At 55.2% G+C, this 27559-nt stretch overlaps 1 protein-coding gene across 7 annotated transcripts in view; it reads left to right on the top strand.

Moving 5' to 3' along the window:
* Nucleotides 1-27559, top strand: part of TRAPPC9 (trafficking protein particle complex subunit 9) — a 701153-nt gene that overhangs the window by 672734 nt on the left and 860 nt on the right. For all 7 annotated transcript variants that reach the window (XM_053558761.1, XM_053558762.1, XM_053558766.1 and 4 more), the window contains one exon: nucleotides 26661-26884. In XM_053558761.1, the coding sequence (XP_053414736.1) occupies nucleotides 26661-26884 (224 nt within the window). The remainder of the gene's footprint in view (nucleotides 1-26660; nucleotides 26885-27559) is intronic.

Genomic DNA, 27559 nt, shown 5'->3' with positions numbered 1-27559 from the left:
AGGTATAAAAATATCCATTTCCCTTGACTCTTGTCAGCAATAGCTTGTGTTTTCCGTAAAAGTCTGTGTCAGTCACCTAGGTTAAGAAGAATGGAGTTGCAGCCTTCCAGTCTGCTTGCTTTGCATCTGGCGAGGCACAGCCTTGGCCGCATGGTCATCGGCTGCGGGTGCTGCTCCTTTGATGAAGCCTGTCCTGGTGGCTATTTCTCTTGTCTCCGTGAGGAATCTGAGCCCAGCCAGAGAGACTGCTTATTGCAGCTCAAGCCCACGTCTCTGCACCAGAGCTTGTCAGTTTCTTCCATCTGGAATCTTCTCTCTCTCCCTCCTCACATACCCGCCCACACCTGCCTGAGTTTCTACCTGGACCTCTCTCCCCAGCCTGGGAGGCTACTCCATGTGGGCCTTTGTGGGGACAGTGCACTTCCTGGGGCAGCCGCTCCGTCTGCTGCTCTCCTGGCAATTTGCACTTTCTACCTGGTTAGGCTGATTAACTCGGCTCACCTGAGAAAGCATGCTGGCATGGGAAAGGCACTGCTCTGATTGAGTCAGAGACCTGGGCCGTGTCTGTGCTTCACCCATCTGGCTGCACACTTTGAGCAGCCTCTCGCAGGCCATCTTCTTGTTGGCTATGTAAGAAATAGTCAGTCCTGCCTTGCAGGATGCTGTGAACAGTAACAGTGAACCTGCTGATGCCTGTGAAGCGCCTGGAGCCAAGTGGTGACTGACACTTGCTGCAGGGTCCCCGTCAGCATCCTCAGCGGGTGTGGTGGTGGGCACGGGGTGCAGGGTCCCCATCAGCATCCTCAGCAGGTGTGGCGGTGGGCACGGGGTGCAGGGTCCCTGTCAGCATCTTCAGTGGTGTGACGGTGCACACACAACACCTTAGGAGGATCTCAGTAGGGAGCCTCTTGGAGGCAGAATGCTCAGCCGTGAACCCCCTTGTCACCCCCCTCTGTGGTAGGATTTTAATGATAAACACCACGTGCTGAGGGCCCATCGTAGATGTGCTTGCTGAGTATCTACTGAGTCCCCAATCAGGGCTGTCATGGTTAAGAACTCAGGTCCCCGGGCCCCCAGGTCCTGCCGGTGGTAAGAGCCCTGATTGGAACATGTGTCTGGTTCCAGAGCCCCTGGTCTGGAAGTTAGGGAAGGACTTAGAGCCACAGTTCCCATTTGGAGAGCAAGCTGTGGCGCTGTAGCAGCGGCCTGTAGGGGAGGCTGGGCAGGGCTGCCACACCCACTGTGGGGACCAGAGGGTGGGAAGTGGGAGGCTGGGCCTAGCTGGGGGCATTTCTAAAGTCGAAGGGCCACAGGGGCTGGAGCCAGCCGTGGATGACCACTCCCAGTACAGTGGAGGAGGGGACTTGTATGCCCCTCCTTTCACAGGAGGCTGGCAGAACGGAGGGGAGGCTGGAGCTGCCAGCCACCTCTCTTTTTCCCTCTCTGCTCCTTGTGTTGGGGGCCAAAGGGTCTAGGAAGTTTCCCTGAGGCCTTGCTGTTGGATGCGTGCCTGTGGAGATTATGCAGTGATCATTTTAGGGGAATGAACCTTCAGGGCCACGTCTGTACCCTGCTGTTCAGATGCTGGGGGAGCCTGGCTAAGCAGGTCCCCACCTCCTACCCCAGCACAGGTTCCAGCCGTGGGGCTGCACAGATTGGGGGATCCAAACTCAGTGTGGCAGAGGCACTCTCTCAGGGTGTAAATTAGCAGACTGGTGTGGGCTTTCAGTTTCCAGAGCACGTGACCTGAGCACACCCTGCTGCCGTCCTTCTTCCGTCCCCCAGACACTCACACCATCCCCAGTGCCTGCCCTTTGCCACGGGCCATAAAAACTACTGCCACCTCTCCCACCAGCCACTTGACATAGGTCTGACCCAGAACAGAACAAGAGCCCTCTTTAACTTCCTTTTTCTAAACTATTCTTCCTCCAACCCAAGTCAAACCTGTCCTTTAAGATAGTGGCTATTAACCCTGTGAGGCCTCAGAGCATTTTGAGAATCAAATGAAAGCTTCCAAACCAGTGCAGGAAAATGTCCACACAGTGTCCTCACCAGGGCGTCCGTGAGAGGACCAGCCTCTGGAGATGGGGTGAGTGTCCAGAGTGTACACCCACACGTCCACACAGTGTCCTTACCAGGGCGTCCCTGGGAGGACCAGCCTCTGGAGATGGGCGAATGTCTGGAGTGTACACCCACACGTCCACACAGTGTCCTCACCGGGGCGTCCGTGGGAGGACCAGCCTCTAGAGATAGGCGAGTGTCCAGAGTGTATACCCACACGTCCACACAGTGTCCTCACCGGGGCGTCCATGGGAGGACCAGCCTCTAGAGATGGGTGAGTGTCCAGAGTGTATACCCACACGTCCACACAGTGTCCTCACCGGGGCGTCCATGGGAGGACCAGCCTCTAGAGATGGGTGAGTGTCCAGAGTGTATACCCACACGTCCACACAGTGTCCTCACCGGGGCGTCCATGGGAGGACCAGCCTCTAGAGATGGGTGAGTGTCCAGAGTGTATACCTACACGTCCACACAGTGTCCTCACCGGGGCGTCCATGGGAGGACCAGCCTCTAGAGATGGGTGAGTGTCCAGAGTGTATACCCACACGTCCACACAGTGTCCTCACCGGGGCGTCCATGGGAGGACCAGCCTCTAGAGATGGGCGAGTGCCAGGAGACTCATCCTGTGGTCCTAGTGGCTTTGGCCTGGCCTCCCCTCTGTCTTGTTCCCAGAGCTTGGCACTTACCAGGACCTACTAGAGGTTCCCTCTGAGTGTTCCCAGCACACAGTGGCCAGGACAGCAAATGACCCAGCTGGGGGAGAGAGCGTGGGGAAGTGGTGTGACCACGATTCCACCCTCAGGCAGCTCCTGGGAGCCCCTGGGCCAACCCAAACAGACGCTCAGTGAATCCTCGAGAGGGAACCAAGCTTGACTGGCAGAGACTGGCTGAGAGGCCACAGAGCATCTCCTATTAGAACAAATGGATATTACGTTGCCTGCTAACCCACTATGTGCTGGATACTGCAGATGGTGCAGAGAGGGGCAGAATCCCCAGAGAAGCTCAGTCTCCTATGTGCGCTATCTTCACTCAGTGCCAGCACATCTGAGAGATTCGACCCATGTGGCCATGGGTAGGGAGTGGTGCTCAGTGGTGGTGTCATGGCCTTCAGACAGCTGCCTGGCTGACCCCAGTCCTCCTGTCTCTGCATGCCTACTACATCCACACGGAGGACAAGGACTCCTGGAGCCTCAGGATCCAAGGGCATTAACCTGGTGCGTCCTTGTGAACACAGGCATGCTCTGGAGAGTAAGCTAAGGCCGCAGTAGGACAGACCTAGGTGAGAATGAGTGGCAAGGCCTACACTTTGAGCACAGCTGCAGCATGGACGATGGTCTGTCATTTCTGGGACCATGCTTTACCATGACTCAGTAAAGATGTTTCAACAAGGATTTATGTGGTTTCCTAGATAAATCCATGGATCTTCCTCATTCTTTCTGAAGGCTCGGCCTAGTGTGGTCGTGGTGAAAGATCACGGGCTTTATGTTAGGCAGAGCCACATTTTACCCCAGCACTACTTTATGGCTTTGATTGGATTGGCTCACCCTCTCCGAGCCTGGGTCTTTTTCCTCTATAAAGCCTACCTCCTAGAGTTATTAGGAAGACAAAAGTGAGTTGCTTGAAAAATGCCTATTGCTGTATGTAGCACCTGGTTGATTCTAAATTGAGGCCCAAGGGAAGAATTACTGCTGTTCAGCCACAGAATAAAGAAAGGTTCTGCCCATCCCATGACTGAGACCTGCTCCCCACATTCAGGAGGCTGGGGAAGTGAGGGCCCTTCCCCCCTGGAGCTGTAGCCTCAGTGCTCACATCCTGGGGGTGTACAGGAGCTACCTGGGCCGCTACTCCTCCTCTGTCCCCAGGCTGCTGCAGGGCTGGAGTCCAGAGTGAGCTGCTCAGAGGCTGAAGTTCCCATGGCTCGGGGGCTTTCTGAACCCTGGTCCCCTCACCCACCTTGGCCGTCTGTTTCCTAAGTACAGGCACACTGTGGGGAGACATGGTAGTAGAGAGGACTGAATCACGGGCATGTGCCACACAGTGATGTTTCATCCAACAATGGACCACATGTATGACCGTGGACCCAGGCGGCGCAGCACTGTTTTTCCACTACACCGTTCACCTGCCTAGCACTGAGTCACAGTGCCACAGCCTCCCCACGGTAACATGTGTGCAGGCTAGCAGCCTGGGAGCAGTAGGCTGCCCAGCTGGGCTGTGAGAACACTCTGTGATGTCTGCACAAGGACAGAGTCACCTGATGTGTTTCTCAGACCATAGCCCAGTCCTTCAACAAGGTGACTGTATTTAAGAGAGCAAACTGTTGTAAAGTGTGCTGATTTGCATACTGGCTCTTAACACGCCAATTATAAGCGATCCTTCTTGGTCCTCTGAAGCAGCACTCCAGCAGTCTGCTCTGCACACAAGCAGTGCTGTGGAGGTGTCCAGGGTTCTCGCACAGACTGACTGGCCTGCAACAGGCCCATTTGGAGTGCAGGGCTAGATTGTCTGCAGGGCTGGACCAGGGCCCAGGCAGGAGTATCCTTGGTCTTGGGATCCAAGGTAGGGGGTAGGGCTGTGATATAAGGCAGGGATCCCCAACCTTTTTGGCACCATGGATCAGTTTTTTGGAAGATAATTTTTTCATGGACCAAAGGGAGGATGGTTTTGACATGAATCTGCAAGCAATTGATGTATTATACGCTCTGTGCAGTCAAACCTCTCTGTTAACGATAACCTGTATTTGCAGCTGCTCCCCAGCTCTAGCATCACCACCACAGATCATGGGGCCTCAGATTCTCATAAGAAGCACACAAGCCAAATCCTTCTCATGAACAGTTGGCAGTAGGGTTTGTGCTCCTAGGAGCATCTAATGTCACTGTTGATGTGACAGGGGCAGAGCCCAGGAGGTGATGTAAGCAATGGAGAATGGCTGTAAATACAGATGAAGCTTTGCCTGGTCACCTGCCAGTCGCCTCTTGCTATAGGGCCTGGTTACTAACTGGCCACTGACTGATACTAGTGTGGCAGGTGGATCCACACCTGTGCTCTTGCCCTGGTGCCCAGCCCTTACCAATGACTCTCCTAGGTCAGGAGCCTCGTCTCACCCAGGGTGCTGCCTAGTGGTCTAAAATTGCTTTCTGTTGAGGAAGCAAACGACATGGCAGGCAATCATTTCCCAGTGGCATTCAAAAATCCTGTTTCTCTCCTGGCAGCTGTGTTGTTGGCAGAGAGGTATGTGCCACTCTGCATTGGATGATAAGAGGCTGACCAGCCAAACAGGAAGGGGCAGGGCCTGTGCGAGGTGTCCCAAGGCTCCCTATCCTCCAAGGACCACAAGTCCCAGCGTTTATTCCTTCATATGCATTCACTGAGCTGAAAATCACATCCTCTGTGCCTCCTCCAAAGACCAGTGTGCCACAGCCCCTTGTTCCTCTCTGTACCTCCTCAGGCCCCAGTCCCGGCTGGTCCCTCCCCGCAGCCCTCACTGCCCTGCTTGTCCCCCAGTGGGAGCCATGAGGGCAGGGCTGGAGACCAGATACCACCATGACCACTGGACTTGAAGTCAGAGACGTGAGCCAGCATCTGCTATTTGGAATCAATTCCTTGCCTTGGGAGCACCAAGAATGTTAATCTATTTCCAAAAGAAATCTACTTACGGCTGATTGTATAATATCTTCCACTACCACATAACTTTTTGCAGCACTGCCTTGCCACGCCCCCCCCCCCATGAAGAAGTACACTCTATTTCTCTGCCCCCTTGAGTCTAGGGAGGCCCTGTGACTTCTTTGACCCACTGAAGGTGGTGGAAGGGAGAATGTGCCTTTAACTGATCTAACAGCTTTTACTTCCTGCCTCTTGCAAGTCAGCTGCCATATAAGAAGCGTGATGACCCTGCTGTGAGAAGCCCAAGTCACGTGGAGGGGCCTTGAAAAATGAGCCGTCCTCCAGGGAGGGAGGGGGAAAGGCAGGTAGGCTAAAGAGCACCAAGACAGATGTGGAGATGCCTTCTTGCCAGTGGGTCCCCTAGTGTCACTTGCCCAGTTGATGCTGTGTGGATCAGAGATGAACCACCCAGCTGAACCCTTCTTCAACTCCTGAGCTGTTACACAAAATCATGAGCAAAACATAATGGCTGTTTGAAGCCATTATGTTTGGGGGAGTTTGCTGTGCTACAGTGGATAAATGGAACTCTCCCTACTCTCAAGTATTGTCATCTGCCTCTCCAGGGGGTGGTGGGATGCCTGCTTTACTTTTCATAGAGGCCTATTGTATCAGTGTCCTGAGGCTGCCATGACAAAGTATCACAAATTTAGCAGCTTAAACAATGGGTATTTATTGTTTCACAGTTCTGGAGGCTGCAAGTCCAAGATCAAGGTCGGGCAAGGTTGGCGCCTTTGGAAGGCTGTGAGAGAGAATCTGCTCCACCCTCTTCTAGCTTGTGGTAGAGAGACAGCTGGTACATAGAGGCCCTAATTAATGTATGCAGCTGCTTAGTCAGTTAAGAAACAAGTTCATGTGACTGAGAGACAACGAGTGCCAGGAAAGACCTCTCTGAGGGGAAACCCTGAGCTGGGAGCAAAATAGGGAGGGATGAGTAGCCATGTGAAGATCTGAGTACAGTATTGCATGCAGGCGAGGGCTGAGAAAGCATATGCAAAGGCCCTGAGGTAGGGACAAACTCAGTGCATTTGAGGAACAAAAGAAGCCCCATGGTAAAGGGGGAAAGGAGATGGTTCCAGGAGCCAAGGGATATAAAGTCTTGTGGAGGCTGCGAGGCAGAGTGGATTTTATTCTAAGAAAATTGCAAAGCCACCCAAGGTTTTTAAGCAGAGAAGTCACACCATGTGGCTTGCACTGCTCTATGCACAGGAACAGCAGCTGGGAGGCCAGGTAGATGGTGGCTTCTGCTGCATGCCCTGGAGTGGATGGAGGAGACGAGGTGAGGGTGGGCATCGAGCCTGGCCCTTCCCACATGGGGCCTTTCTTAAGATAGAGAGGTGAGGTAGGCTCGGGGTGAGGAGGAACTTGGTGCTTTGGAGCCAGTGACAAGCTCACAGCCTCATGGAGATGGCAGCTGTGTGGCATCCTTGTAATGGCACAAGGACCTAGTGGAGCTCAAAAAGTGATTGTACAGCCCAGAGGGCAGGTCAGGCCGGCCAGAGAGGGCAGGCCCTGAGCTGAGCACGGCAGGTGGCGGGGGGAGTGCTGGCCAGCTGGCCAGGGCACCAGCACAGATGTGGGGCTGCCCACTTGGCCCCTTGACTTTCTCTGAGCCTCAGCGTTCTCATCTGCAAACAGGCAGCATTTGTGCTCTCCCCGCAGTGCTGTGAGAAGGTGCACAGTCTCACTGCAGCCCAGCACACCTGGAAGCCAGCAAGGGCAGCTTCCATGACACTCGTCAAAGTGACGCAACACTAGGAATAGCTTCAGGGAGGTCTGGGGAGACCTCAGAATCACTGGAGAGCTCCTCAGCCTCTCACGCTGCTGAGCGACCTTCTTGGGTAAATCACCCAGGGCCTTTGGCTTCCGCTTTTCCCCAAGAACCAGGGTTCACTAATTTTCTTTTCTTTTTTTTTTTTATTAAATCATAACTGTGTATGTTAATGCACTAATTTTCAGGTCATTTCTTCAGTCTCTGTCAAGTAAGCCAGGAAGCGTGCTGTGTTCTCATCCCTGGGCTCTGACCCTTCTGCCAGGGAGTGGGATGTATTTGCCCCATGTTCCTTGTGCTGTTTAAGGTTAAGGGGCTCAGGCTTGGTGTTTGCCTCAAGGCTCTGATTTCTGAGGGCTGAACCTGTGGTCATTATATTTGTGTTCACAGACCCCTGGACTTTGCCACGGGAACTATCTTCAGGAAGCACCTTAGGGCCAGCCCTGTTCTGACTTGTTCACATGGGACCCACATGTTGTGGCAGCAAGGTGGCAAGGTCAGGCTCCATCAGTCAGCAGGGCTATCTCAGCTGCTATGTGCTGTGCTCTGCACTAGGGACAGGCCGTGCCCTGAGAAATGCACAGTCCACATGGCAGACAGGACCTCCAAGGAGGACAGCCTGAGGCAGGTGCAGGATCAGAGGGAAGGGATTGTACAGGCCTGACTGGAGCCATAGGGCAGAAGCAGAGAGGGGAGGAGAAAGGGGCATCCTCAGTGTCAGGAGAGGGGATCCCATGCCCCAGAAACAGGAGGCGCAGGGGCCTGGAAGGGTACCCACACTCTGCTTGGTGACTGCCGTCCTGCACCCAGCTCTGGGAAGAGCTCCTGGGCCACCCATTGGTGTGCACAGTAGAACTGTGGGGCTGCAGAGACCACAGTGGGCTCTGGGGCTCAGAATGTGGGACAGATGCTCCAGACCCCAAGATGGTGTAGGCTGGCTCAGGGTTTAAACCCAGGCCCATGGTCCCCACAGTCCCTGGTCTGAGCCTCTGCTCTCCAGCTACCTGCCGGGTAGGGGTGGTAGAGAGAGCACCAGTGTAGCTGGAGTGATCAGGCAGGCCCGAGGGGACCGGGGCTGGCAGGGACAGAATGTGATTGACATCTGGTTTCTCTCTGGCTGACTGTGGGTGCCAGTGCCACTGAGCCAAAGATACCCAGGGTGGCTGGTACCGTATGGCCCCAAGGGTGGCATGGGGGTGACGTGCCCATTGTCTGGCTAGTATTAGCCAGACGGGACGCTGTTTACTCTCCTCTCTGAGGAGCCCAGCAGGAGGAAACCAGGACCTCGACCTGCATTTTCTGGGCCTCTTGAAGGACCTTGGAGCCCTAATTGAACATTGGGGTGGTGAGGTGCATGCCCCTTCCCTTGGCCCGCTGAGGCAGGCTGGACTAGAGAGGCTAAGCAGCCCGGGCAACACATGTTCCCTGAGCACCACTCTGGGCCAGGCCTCCCATAGTGGAATCTGAGGGGTTCAGGCAGGCCTAGCGTCGCCTGCACCCCTCACCCAGCTTTCCCCATCTCTACGGGGTGCTGGGGTAGGTATGAGGATGTGACCACTGAGCCCCAGGGGACAGCCACAAGTACCTCATCCCTACCCATAATCCACCCCTCTTGCATCTCATCAGTGTTTTTTGTCTTTTATTTTTTATTTCAGTTAATGACAAGCCAGTTGACAAATATCTGGTAAGATGAGCATCAGTCTTACCAGATGCTCCGGTTTAACTCCGGTTTGTTGGGGTGGGAGTTGGATTTCACAACTGTGCCAAGATTGCTTCTACTAAGGTTCCTCTACCCGGGAATAAGAAGCTGGCAGCCTTTACCCTGTACCTTAAACACGGGGCCTGAGGGTAGGAAACAGACCTGCTGTTTAACAGGTGTAGACCTACAATTCACCACCCAAAGGTGGAGAATGTTGTGAGTGGGCAGAGATCTGATCTGTTGCTGATAAATTCACACCAGATCAGGGAGGCCCCTGGGGGATGGGGTGGGGGATGGGCGGGGTGCTGAGGGGCGAGAAGGTCCTGTGTCCTGGGTGAACCCTGGAGGAGCTCAGGGACTGTGCAGAGATGATGGGGAAGGACAATAGTCACTCAGACTCAGAGCTTCCTGCTCAGGGAGAGACGTTGCCCACAGGGGTATGGGAAGGTACGGACAGGAGCCCCTGGTGCTGCTCAGACCAATCCGGAAGAGCTTCATGGAGGAGCAGGCAAGGACATGGGTGCTGAAGGGCCAGGAGGAAACCTTCTTTGCAGCCAGGGTCCTCTGAGGACACATCAGAAGCTTTTGTTAAAGAAAACATTATTCAGCACACTTATTCAAGAACAGTACAGCAGACTTGATGCAAGGCAGGCCGGTGACATGGGCATAGGGACCACTGCAGTGGGGTTCTGCAGTGGGGGGTGGAGATTGGGCTCAACTCTGAGTGCAGGGAAAGTGGGAATTTATAGGCAAGGAGCTGCAGAAGCATCAGTAGATGGAAAATTACTAAGAGGCAGCCTCGGGAGATGGGGGATCCTGAGACAGGCCAGGGAGGTTAGACAGCCCTCTGGCTGGTGGAGAGTGAGGAGCCCGTCAAATGTCAAGGGTGATCAGATACAGAGGCTGGATAAACTGACTTAGCAGGATTCTTGTGCAGATTAGACAATGCAGAGACAGCCCGGCCGTGTCGAGAAAGTGCTCAGGGGAGCTGGCAGAGAGTCTGGTTAAGGAGAGAATCTTGCTCCCTTTGCAAAGGAACTGGAGGTCCTTTGGGTTTTCTGCCTGCCCTGAGACGGGACACTGGCAGCCAGGGGGCAAGAGTGTACCTAGGCCCCCACACCCTCCCTGGGCTGGGCCCCCACATGTCTTACTGCCACCACCGTCCCTTCCCTGCTCTGCACTCTCTGGATCTGGTAATACAAGGACAGGGAGTGAAGGGTCCACATCCAGTCACACAGGTGTGGCCTTGCCTGTTTCACAAGCCCTACTGAAGGTGGTGATATGACCCATACGCAGCACACCACACAAACGCACACACTTCATCTTTAGAGACCAGAGGTCAGCTGTGCAGTGGGGTGGTCCAGAGGCAGGGCTGGGATTGGAGCCCAGCTACCCCCACAGTAATGGCTGGGTGGGCACTGGCCTGCGAGTTTGTTCTGGTGACAGTGGTGATGCTGGGCGGCTGCAGGGGGGAGCAGTCTTGCCTCCACATCTATAGGACTGACTGGGGAAGGGAAGGAGTGGGTGACTGACCTCCTGGAAGCATTTGAGCGGCAGCTGGATGCAGAATTTGTTCTTCCCTTGGGAGCCCAGAGCCCAAGTCTGCTTACAGTTGGTATCTCCCAGCAGAGGCTGCCTTTCAGAAACCTCCTCGGCTTCTGTTCAGAACAGCCACTCATCTGTCTCAGCCTTGTTTAAAAAATTGCCAAGCTCCTTCACTCCCTGCTCCTCTGCAGGAGATGATCAGCATAGCCCAAGATCAGGAAGCAAAGTCTGTCTTCCCTGTATCTTTGTGGACCTTTGAATTCCGTGCTTTCCTGAGGTCCTGCCATTCTGGCCTTGCCAGTGTGACATAGCCCAGAACTCACCTATGTTCCTGCCCCTGCCTCTCCAGTGTGGCCAAGGTGCTTCTTCCTCTTACCTTCACTTTCCTTGTGAAGACAGCACCCAGTGACAGAGGACTGTGGCCAGGATTCCAGGGGACAGTGTATACAAGATGCCCAGTACAGGGCCAGGAAGATGATAAACTCAGTAAATGGCAGCCTCCTGCCCCCATTTTTTCCTCCATTCCCCAGGGGATAACCTGCTGCTAAGTTGTAAACAACCACCTACATTCAAACTCCAGGGCCACTACTGTGCAGCCTGCGCAAGTTATTGACTTCTCTGAATCTCAGTTTCCTCATCTGTGAAATGGGGCAGTAACAGTCCCTAATTCAGGGAATGTGGGGGAATTAGAACAGAGCCCACGGTCTGTGCAAGCTCTGGACAAACGTGAGCTGCCGTCATTAGCAGAAATGCCACCCCTGTTCATTTTGTGTCAGACCAGAAAGAGAACAGAGGCCTCAGCTCACAGGGGCAGTGTCTTGGTTCAGTACTGGGGAGTCCACGGCTGCTCCTGCCCTTCCAGATGGTCTCCGTGTGACTCCTTGGTGCTTGCACAGGAACCACTTCAGGAGTGGTAGCAACACACACCCTGGCCTCAGAAACTCAACTCGGACTCACCAACTGTGACTTTGAGCAATTTCCGTAACTCTATCCCTTGGCTGATTTCTGTCATAATTCAGTTTTTCTACCTCTCTGGCCTCCTTCCCTGTCACCACCTCCCACACTGAAAGTTTGGGAGGCACCAGGCTCCATGTTCCACCCCCATCTCCGTCACCCTCTGACACAAGTTCCGCTTGCCTCCACCTTGCCATGCAAAGGGCCCCTTGCCTTGGGTCCCCACGCCCTCCAGGAGGCCTGCAACCAGTAGGTGGTCTGCGGGCCTGGACTCCCCATCCTCGTCTCCACCTGTTTTTGTGGTCACAGGCAAGAGAGTTGTCACACTACTCCTTGCCTCCCTCCCTTTTAGTCAAGGATGTTCCTGGTCTCGTCATAACACACCCAGAGCTAGGACAAGACCAGGATGCTGATGGACTCAACTTGTGCACCAAGCTCAGTCTTTGTTTCTTGTCCTGTCTGTGATGGGCAGGAGGAAGCTGCATGACCAATTAGGAGAGCTGATGCCCAGTGTGGGTCCCACCCCACTGATGTAGCCTTCACATTGGCCCAGCTTTCTCCCCACTACGCAGACCCTGGAATTCGCTTTGTCCCCAGCTGGCAAGTCTAGCCATGGGCACCTCTGGCCATTCCCATCCATGAGGGGCAGGTGCTGGCATCCCAGGCCCCAGCACTTGGCCTCCTCCGTGTCACAGGGCTCCCTTCCAAGTGCAAGAGGACAAAGATTAATTTGTTTTTAATTCATCTTCTAATTGCGCTCTTCTCTCAAGGAGGCTGCCATAGGGCCCAGGCACCATCCGTGGGACCATGTTTGTTTAAAATAAAAAATGAGGCCAGTCCAACAGGGCCACAGTTTTAATCACTGGAAAAATCCTCCTGGCACAGCACATGTTGCTTCCTCGCACAGGTCTTGCTGGTGGATGCCAGGCAGGAGGTGGCCCTGCTCAGGTTCAGGCATTTCCCCTGAGACAGGAAGGAAAGGCGGCAGCAGCGTGACGTGTGCACCCACCAAGGGTACAGAGGGCGGCGGCCCAGAGCAGCAGGGGCACATCTCTGTGCTTAGGGGCATTGGCCCTGAGACACTGATGTGTGTCTGGCTAGGGCCCCAGAGATGGATGATGGCTGGGGCCAGGCCTGAGGAGGATGCTGCCCAGCACTGGCAGGGTAGCCGCCCCACACCCTCTTTCATGGCCGACTCCAGTGAGCCCAGCACCTTCTCCTAATGCCCCAAACTGTCTGGCCAATGAGGGCCCTTGGCCATCTCCTCCAGTGTCTGCCCTGTATATTCCTGGAGTCACTGACTCAGTGAGCACAGATTAGCTGAGGACACAGGTCTTGTCCCAGCACTGAGCCGGCAGCAAGAGGTGGGTGGACGCTGGCTTGGAGCTCATGGTTTCCCAAGTTGTGGTAACCACGAAGCTGTCCTATTGGCTCCAGACAGCCAAGACAGATGGCCCTAGCTGGTCTTTCCCAGGATGCCCAGCAGGGACAGCTCCTGTGCCACCGTGCTCCTGTGGCCTGCCTCACCTCATCAGCACCACACCACATGTTCTTAGTGCTTCACCCCAATTTGGCAGGTGAGGGAAGGGAAACTCAGTCTCTTAGCGTGGAGCCAAGATTTAAGTCCCTCCGAGCGGACATCGGACCCTGGTCTTGTAGCAGTGGGAGGCCTCTCTCAGCTGGGGAAAGGAGGGGTGCTATTCATCTTGTTGGGAGTTCCTGGAAAACATGCTGGCAGGTGGTGTACCTGGGTCCACACTGTGGGAGAGAAAGGAGGAAGTGGCCATGCAGAGGGAGAGCTGGGCAGGCAGACACATGAGGCCTCCTGCCCATCCATGGGACCAGGGATGGGTCCTTGCTGTTATCCCAAGTTGGAAATCAGTTGCTGGATGAGGGGCTGTGACCTTGGTCAAGACAGTGCTCCTGACTAAGGCAGTCTTTGGAGGAGGCTGTCTGCATGGAGCACCCCTATGCCTGTGGACTCAGGCCCCTACTCCTGAGGAGCACCAGGCAGTGGCCACTGCTGTCTCTGCAGACCTCTGCATGCCTTAGGCAGATGTGGACAGCCATAGTTTATGCCAACCAACCCTTGGTGGCATTTGCTGTCAATTAGGCAACTAATACCAGGCAGTCAAAGGGGACAGGGCTTCCGGGGTCACTGGTTTGATCACTTCATTTCACAGAGGAGGAAACCAAGATCCAGAGAGCACCAGGCTCCTCAGAGGCTCAAGACAAGGGTAGGAGGAGCAGCAGGCCAGGTGACCTCAGCTGCCCGGGCTGGAGAAGGCCAGGAGGAGCAGCAGGCCAGATGGCCTCAGCTGTCCCAGGCCGATGGCTGCTGCCCACCGCAGGTCCAACTGTCCCTATAGAGCCAGCACAAGCTCAGAACACCCCAGACGGTCTCTCTTCTTACACTTCTCAGTTCAAGGTTCAGACTGTCTGAGATGAAGTCAGTGTGACTCAGCGAATATTTGTTGAATACCTGCTGTGAGCAAGAAGCAGAATTGGGACACACTAACCACCATGATTGTGCTCCCACCAAGGGAGCAGAGGCAGCCGTCCTATTGCCATGACGCTGGCTGAGGAAGAGAGATGGCGCCATCCCAGCACGGGTGTGTGCTGAGGGCCAGAGCATTGTGCACTGGGGCCCTTCCAAGTGAGTGGATCATAGTGGCAGACTCAGGCTTTGTGGGAACCACTTGACTCAGAAAACCAAGTACAGGCACAGCTGGGGCCCAGCAGGCATGGAGAGAAGATTGGCAGTGACAGCTTGAGTGGGTCTGAGCCTCCATGTAGGGGACAGTGAAGCAGGTGCTGCAGGGACCCCACCCTGAGAACAAATCCATAAAATGGGAAAATACAGGAAAAGGCTGTTGGGAAATCTGATGGAAAGTAAATGAAAGGAAGGAGGATAGAGGGAAGGACAGATGGACAGAGGGGTGGGTGAACAGATGGACAAGTGGTTGAGGAGATGGGTGGGTGGATGGGGGTGGATCGCAGATGGGTGGGTGAATGGTTGGACAAGTGGATGAGGAGATGGATGGGTGGATGGATGGGGGTGGATCGCGGATGGGTGGGTGAATGGATGGATGGATAGAGGATGGGGGGGTGGATGAATGGGATGGTGGGTGAATGCATGGATTTTTGGAAAGACGTGTAGATGGATGCATGGATGGGGAATGGTTGGGAGGATAGTGGACAAGGGGATGGATGGATAGATGGATGAGGGATGGATAGGTGCCATGTAGTTCAGTGTTAGGTAAGTTTTTGAAGGCAGAATCCAGGTCTTTGTTCCAGAGTTAAGGCTAAATAGCTAAGCAGATAGAGCTATGTGGGTCATACTAGCTGGGAGGACACCAGGGTGGAGGTCAAGGACTTCAGTAAATGAAAGAGGAGAGCCAATACTTTTGTCAGTGGCTACCAGCTGGCATTGGACACAGGTGGGCAGTGTGCAGAGACAGAAGTGAGCAAGGGCAGGCCATGGCCCTGGTACCTGCAGCAGGGATGCTCTGGGTCATCTGATTTCTGGAAGGGCTGTGTTTATTGACAAGCCAAGGTTGGAGCTAATCCCAGGTGTTGTGGGCTTGGCCCCTGGGCATCGCTGGCCTCTGGACTGCTACAAGATGCTTTCTGTTTACTTCTGGCCACTGGTCACTTCACGGCTGAGAAATCTACTGTGATTTCCAGATGAACGCCTGAGAGAATTGGGCCAGAGATTTCTGACTATGTTGGCCACCCATGACCTTTCTCTCAGACTAGGCTGTGCCCATTTTAAATGCATATTGATCAGCTGGAACGGGGATCAGGCCAGCCATGGCCCAGGATGACCTGCCAGGTGCTGCTGTGCCTGGCCTCCTCCTCGCACTTGGCTGTCAGAGCCTTCAGAGCAGGCCAGGACTGCACTGTGCTGCGAGGCCAGGAGGGCTCTCGGCTGTCTTACTGGAGTTGCACTTGGCATCTCTCTGTCCAGCAGGATGAAGACCCACCTGCCAGCATCACTTGCTGCTGCTGTAGGAGTGAAGTGGCTCCCAGAGACAGTGAGCTGTGCAGGTGGGGTCCCCGCTTGGGCGAGTGACCCAAACTCCACGTGCCTCATCCATAAAATGGAAACAGTAAATGTCTCCATCCTTACAAGAGCTCCTGTGTAGGGTGAGTGCAGTGACCCTCGAACGCAGGTACTCAGGGGAGAGGGGCTCTTGGGAGCTGGAAGACAGGTGTCCACACCAGAAGGGCTCTCTGCATTTGCCCCACTTGTGCATTCATTGCAGACATCTCTAGGCAGAGACAAGGGCACCGTGGCCCCTGCTCACTGGGCTCCCAGCCTGTGAGGAGAATGACTGAGGCACTGTGCCTGGGAGTGGGCTGGAGGCCCCAGGCTCTGGCACATGACTGAGCAGACATGGCTGCAGCGCTGCAGGAAGGGGTCCAAGAAGAGGGAAGATCTGCCCAGCAGAGCTCCGGCGACCCTGCATGTTCACAGGCAGTGCTCACACAGGGCCTGCACGTGGAGAATGTCCTGGACCTTTATTTCAGGTGCTCCTCTACTGACCTTGCCAGCTGGTGTCACCAGCCTGTCTTACAGAGGGGAAGACTTAGGCTGGGAGGGAGAGTGGCAGCCTGTAGCCATCCTAAGGGTGAGTGACCTGGCAGCCTGCCCTCTGTGCAGTCTCAGGACCCAGAGCCATTTCCCTGAGGACAGCTGGTGGCTGTCTTGATATCTAGAAGGAGTAGGGAAGGAAGGCTATGGTGATGGTGGCAGTTTCCTACAGAAAGTTTGGGGGAGTCAACAGGCTCCAACAGAGTTAGGCATGTCACCATTTGGTGTTGTCCTGCATTGGCACCACCTTGGTCAGCAGAAACTGGTCTGATGTGCAGCCACTGAGATTGTCGAGACAGTTTCTCCCACAGGCACATTGCCAGGTGCTGCAGACAACGGGAGCTGGTGGACAGGTGCAGTTCGAACATCCCTCGGGACTCATCCCAGGGAGGCCCTTGGGGAGGGCCTCTTTGTTCCTGTCCTCTCAGGGCTGGAAGGCTCATTTAGAGAAGCCACACAGTCCTTGGAGGGAGGCCAGAGGCCCGGGTCCAGGAGCAGAGGGCCACAAGCCCACTTCAGGGCCCTGCAAGTTCTCTCTTCTCTAGTTCAGTGCTGCCCAGACTGCCCTTAGCCTGTGCCAAATACAGCTCTATGGGCCCTTTCACGCTGCAGGGGTGCTGCCTGAACCCAGACTTCCCCCTTTCAGATAGAGAAGACCAAAGCCAGTGACAGGAAGAGGCAATGGTCTGTGTGGGAGGAAGGGCAGTGGGAGCCTGGCCAGGGCTCTGGGAAGATGTTGTTTGCCACCAGGGTCTGGTAAATCAGCACTCATTCTCAGGTGCCTGCCATACCCCAAATTAAGGCTGGGATCCTCATCAGTACTCAAGTTCTGGTCAGAGAAGCCCAGGCAGGGAAGGTCACCCCCAGGGCCTCAGTCAGCAGGGTGACTGCTAGTGGAGCACTGAGGAGGGGCCACGTCCATGCCACACTGGGCCGGCCCCCTGCGTCTAGCCCTGCTGTGCCCACTGGGATGGAGACCCTCCTCACCTGCTCCTGGGTTATGCAGGCCTCGGTCTCCTCCATGCTGGGAGCTCCCAGAGACATGCTGCACCATGCTCACCTGTGTGCTGCCAGCTAAAGCCTGGAGTGAAGGGCACGCGAGGGCCCCAGACACCTTGACCTTATCCTTAGGAATCTTCAGGGCTGTCTGTGGCCCTTTTCTGAAAGCCCCTTTACCCTGGATACTCTGGTGGACTCAAAAAGGGAGGCTCTTTCTCATAGTCAGGAACAGCCCAGACCCAGTTCCTGGCTGAGCACAGTGGCAGCGGGCTTGCCACCTCCTCCACCCAGCGGCCCCATACTGAGGTTTAGGCAGACAGGCCACTCAGAAGCATTTTTTGCGCCCCGTGTCCTTCTCAGTTGATTTGTCTGTGTTTCGCGACTTTGTGGTTCTCTGTGAAGCTTTGGCTGTCACCTCTTGGAGTCTGTTTGACCCTGTAAATATTGACCCAGCACCAGGCAGGTGTCAGGCCTTGGACTGTGGGGAGGGGCACAGAGAGGGGAGTCTCCCGGGTGCTCTGCCCATGAGTCTTCTCCCAGTAGAAGGAAGATCTGGAGTGGGGCCAGGGGTGAGAACACAAAATGGTGAGCCTGTTCTGACATCATCCAGGTACGTTCCTCTCATTTAATGGATGAGGAAACTGAGGCTCAGAGAGGTTAAGTGATTTACCCAAGGTCATATAGTAAGCATCAAAGGGCAAAGGTTATTTATTAATTTATCCATTAATACACTGGATGGTCTCTGAGCCCCTGTCCCCAAGGAGCTCAGGGGAGACAGTCTGTCACCAGAAGATTCCCACACGAGGACATACACGCTATGAAGGGCACGTGGGGGGCTGGACCTGGTGCAGGAAGACTGGCTGGAGCACGTACAGCTGGAGCCAGACTTCAAAAAGGCTGACAGGAGTCAGCAGGGGCAAGATGTGAGGGCAACTGTGGCCGAGAGGGTGTTGTGTGGGGTGTTGGGATAAGGGAGAGACACAGACAGACAACCTCAAAGACTCTGGAGGGGAAATGGGGGTATCAGTCCTGCACCTGTGATAGTTTGGTGATTTCTCACTGGAAACCCTTTGTCATCCCCGGGACTGTCTCCCCCACTGGACAGACCCAGGAGTCCAGAGACCTGCTTCTAGGCTGCGACCAACCAGTCACAAGTCTTTGATTCCAGTAGAGGCTCACGTATACAGGCCCTGCTGGGCTCCTGGAAAGGGGGTGGGAAGGGAGAGCCTCTCTGGGGGGCACTCACATATCTGACTAGGGGTGCAGAATGCTGAGGGCCTTCACACCCCTCTGACCCTCCCATGCTCCTTCCCTTCCAGGCCCCAGCCTCCTCCTCCAGGAAAGGAAGGGCTGCAGGCTCCCTCCACCCTCCTGTGCCCACTGTGCCCATGTGTGATTTGACCAGCAATGAGAAGGCCCAAGCCTGGAGTGGACGGTGGATGGGAGGGCCCAGCACAGAGCCAGAGTCAGTAGAGCTGTGGGGGCCTGCCTGGGTGGCAAGAGACTTCGCTTTATTTAGAAAAGCTTGAGAGGAGATGAAAAATGAGAGATTGAAAAGGTAGAGACATTGCTCGGGGACAGAGGAGTCATTTTAAATTCTCTGCTGTTCTCAGAAAGCTGTCTTTGCATAATTCTCCCAGCCAGCAGGTGTATTTTCCATTTTATTCCTCCCATCTTTTTCTTCTGGTTCATCTTCAGTTGTCTGAAGTGCATGTCCAAGAAGAGAAGACTGAAGGGGAAGGGTTTAATATAGTCGTTGTCTCCACAAGTCAAGGTGTTCCTGGAGTGAAAAACACTTTGCTTCTGTCAGAGGAATGGGGGCCAAGTTCCAGCACCCACCCTGCCACCAGCACCCAGCCTGGCCATGGCACGTCAGGGCTATAAATGTCCCAGCCAGATGCTCTACCGAACAGGTCCCAAATTTCGGGGACCTAACACACTGACCTTATTTCACTTAAGTCTCATGGTGTTCTGTGTGGAGGTGCCTTTCTGGAGCTCATCTGGGGACCCCAGGTCCACCCATGCATGCTGTGGCTCTGACCACCCTGTGACTCTGTCTATTATGTGGCTCTGCCAGGCCCAGGGCCTGCGTGTCTCATGGCCCCTCCTGCCTTTGTCCCTGTCTCATCATTTCTGCTCTCAGCCCGGAGAGGGGTCTATGAGAGGGACATGTTTGTGACCCAGGTCTGTCAGTTCCCCCATGTGTTTTCCATTGGCCAGATTAGACCACGTGTTCACAACTCAGTGCCAGGGAGGCTGGGGCTGCAGTCTGGCTGTACCCAGCAAGAAAGGAAATGGCTTTCTCAGACAGTCTCTGTAGCCAGGACATTCTCAAGGTCAAGTGTTCCGTGTAGACCCCCTGTTGAGGAGGCATGAGAGTAGACCTTGAGAGACCGAGCAGGATGCTAATGTGGAGACATCGCAGGGGCCCAGAAAAGGGGGCAGCAGGTGCCCTGGGGTGAGGGGCACATGGGCTCTGGTACCAGGGAGACCAGGTCCAAGTGCCAGCTCTGACCCTCACTCAGTCTCTAAACCAAGCGGACTTGTCCGTTGAAGGAAGGGACAGTCTTCTGTGGGAGTATATGTACTGGCCTGGGCATGTATAGGTGGCCTGTTGTCTGGTGACTTATTTTATTTTATTCCTGTTATATAGATTTGTAAATTTGAACTCAGAGAGGTAAACTCCTTGGTAAAGGTCATATAGCAGGCGGGTGGGGGAGTGGGTGCCCAGACCCTGACTCCTGACTCCTCACCCCATCCAGAAACATCCAATTTCTCTCTGCTTGCCTGCCCTTCTTTTTGTTTTTCCATAAGGAGACTCTAGGGGCTCCTGGGCCCAAAAGAGGATTAGTTCCTTAAGCAGGGTGTCTGGCCACCACTGAGCAGACCTGGCGACAAGGTCCGGGGGCCCAGGCCATGGGCAGGTGCAGCCCTCTGTGCTTGAGCTGCCCTCCTCACCTGCCATCCTCCCAGTCTCAGAAAAGGTGCTGCGGATCAGACGCACTGCTAGTGTATGACCTGGGTTAGCTTATAACTCCTTCCTCAGCCTCACGGGCTGTGGGTGGCCAGGGCACCAGTGGCCCGCACCCCTCTGTTCACAGCACGTTCCCTGTCTGGCCAGGCACAGCTCAGCCCTCTCCCAGTGCTCTGCCTTCTCCCTGCACCACTGCCTGTCTCAGACAAGGTTAGAAGTTCTGGCTTCTGAAGGGGCTCACCCAGGCCCCACCTCAGCCCCCAAGCCCCAGCCACCACACCCACCAGCTCAGGTCTGAGCTGTAAGCCTCCAAACCCATGTGGCCTGAGGATCCTTGTGTGGTGGTGGGCTGTGGAGGATATTGGTGGGCTGGGAAATCCTGGACATGGGGCATGGTGTTGCCGAAGAGCATTCCATCCTGCCCTACAAGGCACAGGCACAGCCACAGCCCACAGCCAGCCCTGGACACACAGGACACACCCTGGAGGCCACTGAGCAGGAGGCCCTCGCTCCCTCCACTCTGGAGCCCACCTCCCTCCTGTGCGTCCCCGGCCATCCCATCACAGGGGCCGTGGATGAGGGGTTGAGTTCAGGAAGCAGAGCCTGGAGGAGAGAGCTCCAAGCTACATGGGTCTCCTCTCCACCTCCAATTTGTCCTAATTTTAATTTAATTCCCTTGAATCTTTAATGAAAAGTTGTAAAAGTAAATTATTTACCCAAGAGAGCCAAGTGGCTCCTCAGGAGCTGCTCTGACTGAGGATAATTACACACACAGGTGTTGAACGTCCTCCCTCCCTGGGTGGTGGGAGGGGGCACTGTGGCCTGTGAGCTAATTAGCTGCCTTGGTAACTGTTAGCGATGCATGCCATTAAGTGGATGGGGGAGCCATGCTCCAGCTTTCCCGAGTGCATGCCATGACCGCCACTGAGGAGGACAAAGCCTGTGCTCTGTCCCCATTCGGGTCAGGGAAGGTGTGACTGTGGGAGCCTGCTGTGGCCCTTGGAGGCTGTGCTTTGGGTCTGGAGAAGACAGAACGCGTTCTTTACCCTGCGTCTCATGCCACCTCTGCGTCTAAGCCTTCTGTGGCTCCAGCACATGCAGAAGGGCCCCTCCCCCATAGCCAAGGGCTCTGCAGATGTCGATGGCAGGAGATGTGATTGGGAGCCAATGCGGGGGGACTGTGCAGTTTGACCCTCACTCACAGCACCACCACCCCCACTCTGGACCACAGGAATATGTAACTAGTGTAATTGGTTAAGGCTTGGAAGAACACTGTGCGGGAGAGGCTGTGTGGGCACACACGTGCACCTGCCTGTGAGCACATGTGTGCCTGAGGTACAGCTACCAAGGCCCAGTGTGGTGCTCTGGGCTGGCATATATTTGATAATGAGCTTCCTAACATCTAAAGTGAAAAGGCCAGTTACTTGGCTGTCATCTGTAGAGAGAGAAAACATGTGGCTTGGGTGATTGAGGACCTAGCAAGTAGCCGTGTTGGCTTTAGAAAAAGTTCACCAGTTTGCACTCGCTAATTGGAAGTTAAAGGGCTTTATCCTGGATCTGCCTGGGCCTTCCCTCCCAGGACAGCTGGGGGTGTCGTTGAAGAGCAGGAGGCAAGACCCACACCGCGAGGATTTCGGCTTAAGGCTCTCTCGAGTCTCAGCTGCTCTTTCCCTTATGAACTTGTTTGGCTTCATAGAGAATGACAGAGCTCCTTGATTAATTCCAAAGCCAAGCCTTGCCTGAGTCAGATTTGGCGCTAAAATTTAGGACCACCTACGATTTATGTCAGCTAGAAAAATATGCGTGTCTTCTAAAATTTAAAATTTATTTATTTATTTATTTATTTTAGTTTATTTTTAATTTTTATTTTTAAGTATAAATCAACCAATTATAGTTGTATATATTTATGGGATACAAAGGGACATTATGATTTATGAATACAATATGAAATAATTAAATCAAGCTAATTAACATATCAAGCAAGCTGGGTAGAGCCTTGAAAACTTGGCTCACTCTGTCCCCAGGTTTTCACCTCGTTTACTCCCACTGCATTGTTCTTAAGCCTGTACTTTTCATGTTTTATCCCCACTAGAAATTTCCCTCTAAAGTTCACTTGGTCTCCTATTTCTCATCATCAGCAAAGGCAAGAGAGTGGAGCTGTGGGGTGATGCAGGGAAGACGTCCTCTGGGATGTGAGCTCTGAATATAAGAGCCTCCAGCTACTGGCTGTGGGAGGTGAGGTGTGTCCTACAGGACAAGCATTCAATCTGTCGGATGATCCAGGGAGGAAAGAAATCCATGGGTCATCCCTCTTTGCCCCATGACCTTGGAGCTTGCTCATGTTTTAGGATATAGTAAGTCTTTCTTTCAGCCACCTACAGGAAGGAGCCAGCAGTACAAGCTCTGCCCTGAGGAAGCCCCACTGTCTTCACCCCTCCTCCTCCCCAGCCCCTCTGTGCCCACTCTGAGCTTGTGCATTGGGCCTGCAGCCCTGGACAGAAACACCACCTAAATGCAGGAAACCAGACTCTCCAAGACCCCATGTGGCCAGGCAGGGCTCTTGACAAGTCTGCTGTGGTTTAGAACCCTGAGCCCCTGCTATTCTCCTGTGGACATGGCATCTAGCAAACATGTTCTGGGTGCCACACCCACCCACTCCACAGAACAGACGAGAAGACAGTGGGAGGTTCTGGGATCTGGTCTCCACCCGACCATTCCTCTTGGCCCCTGTGTCCATCCAGCCATCCTGTCTCTTGCCCATGGCCATGTTCTTGGTCGATGGTTCACTCAGAGTTGGTGTCCTCCCTGAATTTGTGTCCTGACTGTCAGTGGTGGTCCTTGGCCTGCCCGACCCCTGACTCTGCAAACTGTACATTCTCAAGGGGAGAGACTTCCAACATGGGTCCCACCCCTCTTTCAGGCCCCCAGGCTCCAAAGTGAGGGAAACTCCCGCAGAACTGAGTTCCAGAGGGTTCTCAGGGCTTATAGATGGAACAAGTGAAGACTGCACCAAACACCTGACCCCAGCAGCAGGGGTGCAGGGAGGGCCTCTCTGCCGAGGGGACACTGGCCAGGCACAGTTAAATTGGTACAATGTAAATGAAAACCACAATGAGATGCCACTTCACCCTGACAAGGCTGGCTAGAACCAAAGACAGACAGTAACAGGTGTTATAAAAGGTGTGGAGACATCACACAACCTTTGTGCAGGGTTGGTGGGACTGTGAAATGGTGTGGCCACCTGGAAGGCAGCTGGCCCTCCCTGCACAGTTCACAGAGCCGCCATTGACCCAGCAGCTCCCCTCTGAGGTGTGCACCCAAGAGAAAAGCACCCCTGTGTCTGCAGGGAGCTTGCCTGGGAGTGTTCTCAGCAGCGCTGCTAGTAACAGCCAAGGGATGAATGCCGGATGCCGTGTCCATGCCCTGGAATATGGTCCTGCCATGGAAAGGAGTGACCACCCATACAGGGAGTGGCACCGGTGAACTTCAGGACATCATGCTGAGAGAAGGGAGCCATCCCAGAAGACACTCACCATTGGGTTCCACTCATGGGAAAATCCAGAGTGGGGCATGGGAGGGCTAGGAAGTGGGGGAGCAGTTGCCTGGTGGAGGCGGGGAGGGACTGGAAAGGTAGGGCAAGATGCAAAAGGGCACAGGTTTTTCTTTGAGGGGATAAAAACATTCTAAGACTGTGTTTGCACACATCTGTGAATATACTAAAAACCATTAACTCAAGCACCTTAAATGGATAGATTGAGTGGTCTGTGAATTACATCTCAGTAAAGCTTCTAGAAAAACAGGCACCGCAGACAAGCTTTGGTGCCAGGTTCCAGGGCTCGGCACCTGTGCCCGTCTCCTCCTGCCCCTCCTGCCCCTCAGTACCTTCACCCGCAAAGCAGGACGGAGACAGTGCCCACCCAACCAGGCAGTTCCAGGGATGGGTTGTTGCAACTACGGTAGTCAGTGAAGAGTGGCCACTTCCCCACATTCTCTACCCTTCTCCTGGGGCTCCTGGAGTCACGGAAACCTTGGCTGGAAGCCCTGGAGCTGCAGAGTGCCATGAGCGTGGCAGCTGCCCAGGGCTGTGTCAGCTCTGCCCTGTCCTCCTGGCATCAAATGCAGCAGAGTGCGGGAGCAACAGCGCTTGGCAGAGCCAGGCCAGGATACCTGAATTAGCCCAAGTCTGCCCTCCTGTAGCCAGAGCTGTAAGCAGTTTAGGACAGTGGGAGACGGGACAGGCTGAGGAGCAGGGCCTGGCCCAAGAAGCAGGACTGTAGCCCCGGTGACCCTTCCAAGAACAGGGACAATGGCCCTGAGTCAGGTACCTGTCCTCCAAGAGCTCACCTCCCCTTATGAGAGCATCATGTGGGACACCCCCTTGGGTCTGCCCTCCTCACCCCCAACTCTCCAGGACAGGCCCGCCTGCTGCTGGGTGGGCCATATCACTCAGCATCCTTACGCGGATGTGAGACAGCTGTGGGGGAGGTCGAAGGCTGGACCATCAGGAGGGAGCTGGCAAGGACAGAGGGTGCAAAGGCCCTGGGGCAGGAGTGACATGCCTGAGGAACAGCGAGGGGAACTGGGAGGGGACGCCGCAGCACTGGAGGGAAGCCAGCTCTGGGCCGTGTGGGCTACAGGGACCCCAGGGGGATTGGATGTGCTCAGGACTCCCTTTTATTCGGAGCATAAAGGGAAGCTGTGGGCCAGACAGGGGCCAGCAAGGAAAGGACAGTCCTCTGAGTGCTTCCACACCACCACCATAGCTGTGCGCCGAGGGGGTCAGAACAGCCAGTGTAGGTGTGGAGAGACCCAAAAGGGGCAACAGGCAAGGGTGGGTGGAGAGAGGTAGGGAAGGACCAGCCACACTGACCATTGGATATACCTGCAGCCAGGGCGGGGGGGTCCAGGTAGAAGGGGCTCCGCCCGAGCCTGTCCTTGTGGTGGAGCCACTCTGTATGGGAAAGTGGGAGGGAGGAGCTCTAGGAGAAAACAGAGGGTCCCCTTTGACCAGGTGAAGTGTAAGAGATGCTTCGATGCCTGGGCAGAGCTGTTGGGTGCTCAGAGTGGGAGTGAAATAGATGAGTATGTGCTCCTAGCCTGGGGCAGGCAGTGCCCGACATCCCTTGAGCACTTCGCTGTCTGGCACTTTCACAGAGGACCTGACACATGCTTGACAACCTTGTGAGGGAGGCACTGCCATCACAGTGTGGAAACTGAGGCTCTGGGAGCCTGAGCACCTTGTGGGAGCCTGTCGGGCTTGCCCAACCATGCCTGTCTGCCTGAGATGCCCCTAGGTGGGACCTCTGAGCACATGGGCTCCCAGGTCCCAGACCCCACCCATGTTGGGCTCTTTGGCTGTTCTAACAAGTGACCACAAGCTTAGTGGCTTAAAACAACAAACACATATTCCCTGCCTCGCTCTAGAGGCCAGAGTCTGAGAGGTCAGCAGGCTGCCCTGCTCCTGGGACTCGGGGAGGACCTGTGTCCTCACTGTGGGAGGTGCCGTCTCGGCCTTCCTCCGTCTTCCCAGCTCGCAGCCGAGCACCTTCCAGCTGTCTCTGCCCCTGTCGTCATCCTCGCCTTCTCTGGCTCTCCTGCCTCCCTGTAAGGACTCGTGATGACACTGGGTCCACCCTTGCCTGCTGCTGCCCAGGTTAGAGAGTGAACTCCCAGGCTGCAAGCTCCCAGGGTCTGTGAATGAGGGAAGGAGAGAGGGACAGGACAGATCCCTGCACCTAGCAAGGACTCGTGGATTTCAGGCCCTGCGGCTCCCTGACCACTTGCTCTTTGGCGACCCAGCACCCGGGAAGACTGGAGGAGGGAGACACATGCAGCCCCTTCTCTAGCCTCACAGGAAGGAAACTCTGGGGCCTCTGGAGGGAGCAACTAACAAGGCACCACCCCCAGGGTGTGAGACGGGAAGGGGACCCTGGGCTGTCTATGCACCAGAGCACTCAGGGTGTTCAGGGGTGCAGCATGCCTGGCCTGGGGTACTTGGGCACCATAGGGTACCATAGGTGCCCCTTCCAGGTTCTCACCCCTGTGGTTTCTGGATCTATCACTGGACAGGAGCCCTGACTCTCTGGATGGTGCTGGGCCCCTGCTAGGCAGCCATAGCAGGAGTGTCTAGGAGGCCCTTCCAGGCTCTGAGAGGACCTGGGGGGCACAGACACCCTTTCAGTGGAATGTAGACCCTGAGTTATAGCTACACCCGTCTCTGCCAGATGGCTCTTCAGGAGTCCACGGGCTGGTCACACACCTGTGTCCCCAGCACCCAGCCTGGCACACAGTGGGTGGCAACTTGAAGAGGGAAGGAGGGACAGAGTAAACAGATCCTTGAGCATGCGGGGGGAGACCCACTGGGCTGTGCAGGCCAGACCTGACTGTCTTGTGTCCCTTGCAGATGTGCTAGTGGATGGACAGCTATGTGACTGTGAGGCAGCAGCGGCCTGCCAGGTGGGTGACCCTGTGCACCTGGAGGTGCGGCTGACCAACCGGAGCCCACGCAGTGTGGGGCCCTTCGCCCTCACTGTGGTCCCCTTCCAGGACCACCAGAATGGCGTGCACAACTACGACCTGCACAACGTCACCTCCTTCGTCGGCTCCAGCACCTTCCACCTGGACGCGGTACGTGGTGGCGTCAAGGGCAGCCTGGGAGACCCTGGCCGTGCACAGCCCAGGCTTTCACAGTCACTGGCCCCCTTCCCTGGGCAGCAGGCTTTGAGGTCTCCATACATCAGCACACGAAGAGCTTCTGTGGTCCTGCATGCTAACACTGCGTCCCTTCATTCGCTGTGAGAGCTCAGGCACTTTCCCCCTTCTAAACCCCAAGTCCTGGCCGCAGAGACCAGGGTGATAACCCTTCCCCTGAGGGTTGCTGAAGGTGGGAAAACTCACAGAGCTTAGAACCTGTGCCTGGGACAGGCTGCACAGTAGAGCACACCCTACTGCACAGCACCAGGACGCCACTGTCACCCACCCAACGCCAGCCACTGCTGCTCAGAGGGCGCTGCGCACCCAGCCGGGACTGGTGCAGTACTCAGCGCATCCCCAGCCCACCTCTGACCCTCACTGCTGCCCCCGCACAGGCCTGCTACACTCACCTGACCCTGCCTGTACCCACCTGACCCTGCCTGTACCCACACTCCTGATCTCACTGAAGTCCCAAACAGTTCAGAGAGGCAAAAATGAGTATCTACTTTTAAGGACAAAACCTGAGGCGCAGAGAGGCCCAGCAGTTTGCCCACAGCAGCGTGGTGAGAAAGCGCTGGAGCAGGCCCAGGCAGTCCTCGACTCCCCATG

This window comes from Nycticebus coucang, chromosome 13 (genome assembly GCF_027406575.1).
Source record: "Nycticebus coucang isolate mNycCou1 chromosome 13, mNycCou1.pri, whole genome shotgun sequence".
Taxonomy (NCBI): domain Eukaryota; kingdom Metazoa; phylum Chordata; class Mammalia; order Primates; family Lorisidae; genus Nycticebus; species Nycticebus coucang.
Note: the sequence above shows the minus strand (reverse complement) of the source record. Positions and strands in the feature narration are given on the sequence as shown.